A 9,538-nucleotide genomic window follows, 5' to 3' on the forward strand; every position below is an offset into this window, starting at 1 on the left:
AGGTCTCTGAAAAATAACCACTTTCTGGCCTGTCCGCCGTCGACTGACGGTACGACGGTATGACGGATATGCATTGACATAGCAAATTAATATTAATTTCTGACACACGCGCCAGTGACACTTTCGGTCGCAGGCCCGCCTCCCTTTCGGTCCAGAAAAATAACACGAAATTATTTTCAAAACATTTATTTTGTCTGCGATTCTCCCCCAACTTTTTGGGAGATTGGAGAGGGCAATGATGATGCTGTCTGGGCCTGAAGACGCAGGCCGAGGCCCAACTGGCATGGCAGGCATCCTGTGACAGGATATCAAGTGAAATGATGCGCGCGTCCGACGGTCGAGTCGACTCTCGAGCGGCTTGAGTAATTAGTTTGGATTTTGTGGCATTATAAAATCTCCTTTTTCGGTGGTGCCTCCTGTGCCTCCTGCCTCTGCCTCTCCACTCGACCGACGCACAAATATTTATTCAAGTGTTAAAGTGCCTGCCGCTGCCGCTGTCGCTGCGAAAAAAGTGTTTTCTTTTCGTTTTCGTTCATTTTATATTTAAAAATTTCATTGGCCCCGCGACAAAAGGCCGTCAATCTTTTGCTGCCGCTGGTGCCGCTGCTGCTGCTGTCTGTGCCCCATGAAAAATTAGACACCTTATGCATTCTCGAGCAACTTTCCACCGAAAAGTTTTCCCAGCCAGCAGTGGCAGTGGCAGTGGCAGCGGCAGAGGCAAACATCATTTTCATACACAATCAATCCTTGTAATTGGCCGTTACGCGTTTTCCTCTTCAGATTTTTTCTAGTTTTTCCCATGAAAAACGTAGCGCTAAATGAAACTGCGAGAATGAAACGGCGGCAAACGCAGCAGCCATTTTTTCATTTCAGCGGGAAATCAAAGATCCGAAGAGCCAAAGAGCGAAGAAAAGCCAAGACTCACGCACAGCAAAGAGGAAAAGGGAAATGGGAAAAGGCAACAGGGAAATGCCAGAGAGAAAAGTTTAATTTCACTAATCACAGCAGAGTAATTACGTGGAAAATGAATTTTTTTTCGCGCTCTCTCTGTCTCATTCCGTCTCTGGGTTTGGGGTTTGGGTTCAGGGCTTGGGGTTTGGAATGGGGATGGAAAGGTGCCGCCGTCTTTCGTCTTTCGCGAAGGAGAAAAGTTCTGGGCAAACAAATATCTGGCAATTTGTACGTTTTAATTTTTGTGTGTACTTTTTGGGGCAAAAATTTCGAAATTTACTTTGGTTATTAATCAGAAAGGGAGTTGGGAGAGCGTCGGGGAAACTCAGACAGGGGCTGGAAAGGTCAAAAGACAGACTGGGATTCAGATTCGAATTCAAACTTGAACGCTTGAGATGCGGCATCGGATTGTTAGACACTTTTGAGTGATCCACTGATGGAAGCACTTGTTAGTGCCCCCGACTTGGGTCTGGGGCACACATGTGAGCGCACAGAGGGACAGATAGTTTTCCCACATTTTCGTCGCCCGACGGCAGCCCAGCGGATCCCATAAATTGCTCGGAAAACTAAACACGCAATTCGAGAGTCTAATAAAGTTACGCAAACAAATGATGCGGTGGTGCCCCCGAGGAGAACACCGAAGTGGAGCAGCAGCAGCCCCAAATGCACTCGACAGATACGCAGATACGCCTGCATAGATACAGATACATTCTGCCACTCCGCCCCTCCGTCAATAAGTAGACTGTTCTTCTTTTTTTGTGTTTAATTGCAACGAGAGGCAAAGTGTTAAAGAGTTTATGTGCAACATTTACAGGGAAGGCAGGGGGAGGGAGACACAGACTGGGAGTGGCATTCATTTCCCAGGCGGTCGACTCCACACACAGATACACGCGCACACACTCGAGCACTCACACAATTATAAATGCAATAAAATACTTTTCAAGCGAAACTCATAAATTTCCCAAAAGCAAAAGTCGATGGCGACACAAAACACAGCCACAGGGAAAAGGGGGAAGGGGAAAAGTGAAGGAGAACCTCGACTCCGATTCCGATTCCGACTCCGACTCCAAGTGGAATTCCTAGTCCCCCTCTCTCGATGCACTGCCTGCCGTGTGAATGGAGGGGACACTGGGGGACACCCTCCTCCTCCTCCGCCCTTCAGAGCTTAGAGTTAAGAGTTAATCACACCAGATGTTAATGGTTTTTATGGTCCTGTTTACTATATTGTATGTACGAGGCTGTGCCCCAGCCCCAAGGTGACATCATCATCATCCTCAGTCCTTCGGTGGAGCACGGAATGAGTGCTCCCCCCTGTACCCTGTATTCGTACTCTTCTCTTAATATGTTTAGTTAAATGACTTTAAACTCTGTGTCTCTCTTCATTTGTTCGTTTGTATGTTTGTTTGTTTCGCGCCGTTGAATGATTTGTGGGACAGAGACCCCTCGATCTGGTTAACGTGCGGGAGAACAACTCCAGAATACCCGGGAGTATCCAGAGAAATGATTATTGAATCATTAGATAGGTGACAGCAAGATAGAATATATAATTATACATCATTCTGATGGGAATACCTATCTGATTAGGATACATTTGAATAGATAGACAATCGATATACAGAAGAGATTCGTATGTTTCAAATTGCAGACACCATTTCTTCCCTACTAGGACACACTCCATAAAGGAGTCTCCAAAAGAGCTACCGATTGGAAGAATATTTTGGTAGATATGTAGATGGATAATAATTATATCAGGAAGAGATAGAAGATAGGCCATATATTGTAGATGCCACAACCTCTTAATCCATTAACCATTCTACATACCAACTACTCCTCATTCGGAGGGAAACAACTGCTGCCTTCTCTCTGCCACACAGAGAGACAGCATTGGAGAGGGACAGCCATGATCTGTGATGATAATTATCCATTGAATCGCGACTAATCTCCCAGAGAAACCTCTCTATAACTCCGTCTGCCATTCAGCCATTCAGCCAGTCTGCCAGTCGTGCCAGGCTGTAAGTGTGTAAGTAGTGCCATCAATTACGGGCCACAATTGCCTCACTCTGCTCTGCACTGCACTGCACTACTCGTAGGAGAAAGACAGAGAGATAGAGGGAGAAAGGGAGTGGGGTGTTCCAAAAATAAAACCCCATTCGAAAGCGGAACTGTCTCCGATCCCAATCCCATCGCAATCCTCACTCCATCCAGTTCTGGCTGCCTTCCTGCGCTTCCCTTCCTGCCTGCCGCCTGTCCGACGACTGTCCCGGCCCGCACATGGAAAATAAATTGCCAAACAAATATCAACATGACAAATTGATAAATTCATGTTATTATTCCACGGATGGTGCCCTGTCCGATGTGCGTGCATCTTAGAGATACAGATATACAGAGATCCAGTGGCCGCACTGTGAGTAGTTTTTGGTTCTAGTCTCGCACTTTCACACATTAACCAAATGAAAATTCGGTGTTGACGCATTTGTTTTACTCATTTTCCCCCACAATTTCCCCATTTCCCATTGCCAGTGTGTTTGAGGCGACAAATGAGCCAGGCGGTCGTCAGCAGCTGACAAAAACAACAAGTACTCGCACCACATACCCGTAGATGCCAGTGGAAATGGAAATGGAGACATTGAGCACGTTGCTGCGGCATTTGTCAACGATTTCCATATGGCCTAGGCCTCCTCCATCCCCTCCATCCTCCTAGAGAGAGCTCTTCTTCTATTGAAATTTTAATGATGCGCGAAATGTTAATTTTTCATCTCGATCTGCCACGATTTGTATCCGCAGATACAAGTACGCATCCAACCTCCCATCCACTTAATTATCCAGCAGCTGAGTCAGCGTCCTCCCATCCCAGTCGCCGGTCTCCGGTCGCCGTTCGCCGGTTGGCGGTTGGCTTTCAATTAACGCTGATCACCTCAATTGAGGCACGTCGCCGTTTGTCCGTTTGCCCGTTTGGCCAATTAAGGAGCCAATGTGCTCCTCCTCTCTCATATCTTTTCTTTTTTATACATCTTTTCCCTGAAACAACAGTACAACAGTTGGCATTACATGTGGGCTGCTGCTGCTGCTGCTGCTGCAGTTGTTGGCCATATATACTCGTACACTCGTAATTCCCATTAATTGAGCGGAATGGATAGAGCAAATATTAAGTTACTTTGAGGTGAAGAAGGAAAGCATTTAATGGCTGCACCCTCCACTGCTCCGTTCCACCAGCAGCTTTTGCGCTGGTCGCGTGTTTAATAATAATTTCTTTGGAATACTCGTATGCCCGAGTTTATGTTTATGGTAAGCGGTGGTCTAATTAAAATCAATTGCCTTAATTGGAAGTACAACAAAGCACCAAGTGCTCAAGTGCCGAAGTGCTTCCAAGGAATGGAACTCTCATCGGACGGACACATGAAGGTAGCAATTTGATCGCCGGCATTATTTATGGGCTCTCCTCCGCCAGAGAGTCGACTCGAGCGTAGGAGCGTACGAGTATTTCCCATAAATCAGCATCATTCGAAACAGTCGTACTGCTGACTATTTTCGGGCTATTCAAATCGGCATAAATCTAGCATCGTCCGATACAAAGAACTATAACCCTATATGTATTTTTGCCCGGCTGCATGTTAATTTTTCAAAATGCCGCGACAGTTTCTGGTAATTGCAAAGTTTTCTTTTGGCCAGGGCCCTAAACAAGTGCCATATATTATATTATTTGGCCTGCCACTTGATATATGGGCCCGGGTCCAAACAAATGATAAATTCTCTTTATTCTTCCCACATTCGAGGGCCAGCCCTTGGCGGAGACCCAGGCTGTCGCCAGATTCTGTGCTCTGCTTATCTTGGCCACAATTCATACTCGGAGACTCATCCAAATCTCTGGCACTTCATATGCAATTCTGTTCTGTTTATTGGCCTGCAAGAAGCAAGCCTTTCCTTGGCTCTCCATTCTCTGCCAATTGCTCTCCGGCTTGCATCGTAAATTATGTAAATTGTTGCGAAAATACATTCCGTTGGCAGTTTAATTAGCCATCCGCCAGTGTCAATGGAGTGGGTGTTATTTGTCATCCAAGAAGAGTACTTCTTCTTTTTCCTAATTCTCAAGAAATTCAAAGACTGGGAAGAGGTTAAAGGCTGCAGATTGGTTGTATACCTTCGAAAAGGCATCGAGGTTTTATCACAGCTTTGCAATACCCATTCCTACGCCAAGATATATAATATTCAATCCCAACCACAGAAATACAAACACCCAAAAAAGACAAATGGCATTAACATACTCGTATTCCTTCCTAGCAAATATTTGAGCTCGAACTTCGACCTCAATTATGAAAATGAAAGTGAAACGCGACTCGGCTGGTACACATCCCTTCCCCTAAACACTTTTCTTGCCCATCCACCACTACTCTCATCCGTGGCAGAGGCAATTTATCGGGGGATTCGGGGGATTCGAACATACCTCAGCTTTGAGCATTTTAAAATGGTTCAACGCACTTACGGGTATGAAAAGAACAAGCCAAATGTGCACATACTCGTAACATTAAATGGGTTCACTTACGTATGCGATATATACGCGATATATACTCGTATAGTAGTGTACATTGTGCTACCCGCAGCATCATATGTGGAAAATGTATGACAGAAACAACAACAACAAAGGAGGAGAGGAAAAAAAGGAAAACAAATTTCAATTTAGCTTAAAGATTTTGCACATAAAATTTGTAACACTCAATTAGTTTAAACGACAACGGGAGAAATGTTGCCAGAACGAAGAGCAAACCCTGGCAACCCTGGCAGCCGGTGTCTGTCTCTTTCGCGCTTGTTGTTTTGGGTGCGGGTTTCCCCGGAGTAAATCGCATAAATGCGGCGACGTATGAATTTCGTTTAATATGATTAGTGGTGTGTTGTGTGGACCTTCCATCCAGTCCTCCAGGACTCAGGACTCAGGATATACGCATGAAAGCCGAAAGACAAGTGCACTAATGGAGAACTGTTCTGCTGCTCTCATATATTGGGTCATAAAGATATTTACGCTGCATACTTGCGGGCGCTGTGGCATAAATCAAGCCAGAGAGACATCATTACGACGTCAAAGAGAGGGAGAGGGATGCTGATGATGAGGAGAGAAAGTGGAAAGTGGTAAGTGAAAAGGTGGTGAGAAATCAGTCAACCCTGCGGGATGGGTACCCCCTTCCTGGATATCCCACGAATGGCGAATGGCAAAATCAATTTAATTTCGCTAATGTAGTGTAATGCTTCCGCCCGGCTCGCAAGTGGGTCTTCGGCGGCGATTAGCAGCAAGTGCTCCATTCGATGCTGCTTACAGCCCGGAGAGGGTGAGGGTGAGGGTGGTGCACCATCTGGCCGAGGTGGGTCACTCAGTCAATCACTGGGAGGACAAAATCTTTATTAATTCTGATCGATGGTGCAGCGCACACTGTTGCAACAATCAAATGATGGAGCAGCGCTTACAACAAAAGCTCTCTCTCTCACTCTCTGTCTCTGTCTCTCGCTGCCTGAGATGAAGGATTGGGGGGAGTACAGTAGCTCATACAAATTCGACAGCTGAAAGCGTTTCCGTTTCCGTTTTCTTGTCTTTGTTTGTCCACTAACAAATCCCAATCCCCATCCCTGTCTCTATCTGTCTCTCTGTGCTTTTGTTTTGTGAGTTCTCTCTCCTTCTGTGTCCATCGATGATGCAATGAAGCGCGTTTATTTGTTGCTCGTAATTTATTTACTGCCCGACTCCGAACCCATTCAAACGTCTCTGCCCTGTCCTGGATGCAGCTCTGCAGTTGTCCTGCCAACTTGTTGGTTAAATATTGCCAGAAGAGCTGGCCATCTAGGGGCTGCCACTGCCAGTGCCACTGCCGCCCTGAGAGTGATAAATTAATCGCTACATCAGTTTTTAATTCCGTGTTGCTGGTATGCGATATATCTCTAGCTCCGTTTCCAGTACATTGTCTCGTGTGCCCCCAGCAACCTTTGCAGCAGCCAGAAGCCACCAGCCAGAGCACTCTCTCTGTGTTGCAAGCACTGTTTAAAGATGATGTATGGCTGAAATTTTGACAAATGTACAAAAATGAGTCATGAGTTCTCGCGGGTGGCTGCTGCTCCTGCCCCTCCATGTTGCACTATTTACTGTTGACTTTTTCCATGTACTTTGGCATCGTTATCCACAAAACAAACGCACAACGAAACTGCCACCGAAGATGGAGCTGCTCCACACATGTTTTCTCAGTCATTAATCATCTATGGGTTTACCTTGCCACACACCAGCGCCGAGTGCCACTCCACAATGAACTTTAGACACTCTCTAGACTCGAAATTAATTCAAAACCTAGTAGGCCTTGCATTCCAGTGTGTCAGTCGATTGCCAGACGAGATATCCCTTTGTGTTTTGCCAGTTCTACGTCTCTCGTAGACTTTTCAACAGCGTCTCGTTTATCGGGCTTTGGATAGCGTTTCTATATTTAATAAGCGTCAACTTTTGAGTGGTTCGGGTTTCAGCAAAACGATGGCCAATCGATACTTCGACAGTGGCAAAAACCCCCGGGACCACGAGTACGACAGAGAGTTCAACCGCGACTACAACCGCGACAACGATCGTGGCGGCAATGCTCGTGGCAATTATCGTGGGAATAATCGAGACAACAATCGCGGAGGTCGCGACAATCGGGACAACAATCAAGACGACCGGAACCGACAGGACCGAGGCGGTTGTCGCGACTCTCGTGACTTCCGCAATAACGACCGCGACCGTGATCGTGACCGTAATGGTGATCGTGATCGCAACCGTGATCGCAACAGCCAGAAGCCGCTGCCCACAGAGCCGCCGTTCAGCGCCTACGTGGGCAACCTGCCCCAGGGCCTCGTCCAGGGCGATGTGATGAAGATATTCTCGGACTTTCAGGTGAAGAACGTGCGCCTGATCAAGGACCGCGAGACGGACGAGTTTAAGGGCTACGGCTACGTGGAGTTCGAGACGGTGGAGCAGCTGGAGCGCGCCATCGCCTGCAACGGCCGCATCAAGCTGGACAACTTATCCGCTCCGCTGCGCATCGACATAGCCGACCATCGCCGCCACACGGCCGAAGGAGGCTTGGGACGCGGAGGAGGAGGCGGAGGCGGAGGAGGCGGAGGCGGAGGAGGCGGAGGCGGAGGAGGACCAGGACATGGCCAGTCGGGGAGCCGCAACTACTACCAGCGGCGCAACTATCGGCGCGACGACAGCGTCGGCTCCCACCAGATCGTGCGCCCCATCGCAGCCACCAACGGCCCTGGGCAGCAGCCCTTCTCCCACAGCAGCCCCACCCAGAGCTCCATATCGCTGCGAAATTCTCAACGGGTCGGAGACAACAGCAACACTAGCAACACCAGCAACACCAGCAACACCAGCAACAACAACCGCTCCAGTGGCTACGGTCGGGAGGGGGGGAACCGCTACCAGAGGGAGGACAATCGGCAGCGCAGTCGCAACAACAGCATCGGCTTCCTCGAGCCCCGACAGTCCGCGAGCAGCATCCAGTCGCGCAACCGCAACTTCAATCGGTAATCCCCCAGATCGAGTCCCGATAGATATGTCCCCTCTAAATATGTCTCCTCTCTTCCAGTTGGAGAAACAACGGCAACAACGAAGGAGGTGGCGGTGGCGGCGGCGGAGGACGCTCGCCGGATCGTCAGCGGTACAACAGCTGCAGCAACGCCTTCGGCAGCAGCAACGTCAATGGAAACGGAAACTATACTAATTTTTCCCAGAATCGCAATCGCGACCGTCGGGGCCACTACAACCCAAACGGCGGAGGCAACGGCAGCCTCCGCGGCAACAGCCCGGGCTCCACGTCCGTCCGCTCCGCCAACCGCATTGACGACGACAACCGCCCGAAGCTGCTGTTGAAGCCCCGCACTGTGACGGACCCCATCAACGCCCTGGCCAACACCGAGCAGGCCTCGAAGATCTTTGGCAAGGCCAAGCCGCGTCCCAACCAGACCACGTCCACATGCTCGCCCCGCCAGGAGCCGAATGGCGCCCCCAGCAGCGACTAACCAGACAGGACTCGAAAACCACAACAGATTGAAACGAAACCCACCAAATCAATAGCAGCAAAAACAGAAACAGAAACAGAAATATAAATTATGAAATTATGTTTAATTAAATCTTCATGTGCAGAGAAAAGGCCTCTTCAGTCCTGAATTCTTTGATAGAGGTGTAGTCTTTCTTCAGTTCCAGATAGATAGCTTTCTTGGGCATCCTCTAACAGGCCAAGTTCTTTAACTAATTGGACATTATAGCGGCCTACTTATCAGCCATAAACCTCCACAGTGTGCCACACTTTGCTACGATGAGCCATAAATTTCAAAAGTTAATGCCCAGTGACACAAAATCCAGGAGCGGGAAAGGGCATCCTGCAGCACACCTCCTGCCCGGCGGACACTTGCGGGAGCGGCATTAACTAGTCAACTCGAACTAATTGAATTGAGATGAGATTAAAGAATTTTACGCGGAAATGAAGACATCGGCCAGTTGCCAGTTGCCAGTTGCCAGTTGCCAGTTGCCAGTTGGCAGTCGGGAGTCGGGGCTTAGGACACTTGTCGTGGTATTTAT

At 48.3% G+C, this 9,538-nt stretch overlaps 1 protein-coding gene across 1 annotated transcript; it reads left to right on the forward strand.

The window, feature by feature from the left end:
- Positions 1-7,324: 7,324 nt before the first annotated feature.
- Positions 7,325-9,109, forward strand: LOC108156029 (protein no-on-transient A). The gene is made up of 2 exons (XM_017287281.2): positions 7,325-8,484; positions 8,547-9,109. Exons 1-2 carry the CDS (start codon positions 7,451-7,453, stop codon positions 8,977-8,979), a joined length of 1,467 nt encoding a protein of 488 aa, XP_017142770.1. The 5' UTR covers positions 7,325-7,450; the 3' UTR covers positions 8,980-9,109.
- The last annotated feature ends 429 nt before the right edge of the window (positions 9,110-9,538 follow it).

Source organism: Drosophila miranda, chromosome 2, assembly GCF_003369915.1.
Source record: "Drosophila miranda strain MSH22 chromosome 2, D.miranda_PacBio2.1, whole genome shotgun sequence".
Lineage (NCBI taxonomy): Eukaryota > Metazoa > Arthropoda > Insecta > Diptera > Drosophilidae > Drosophila > Drosophila miranda.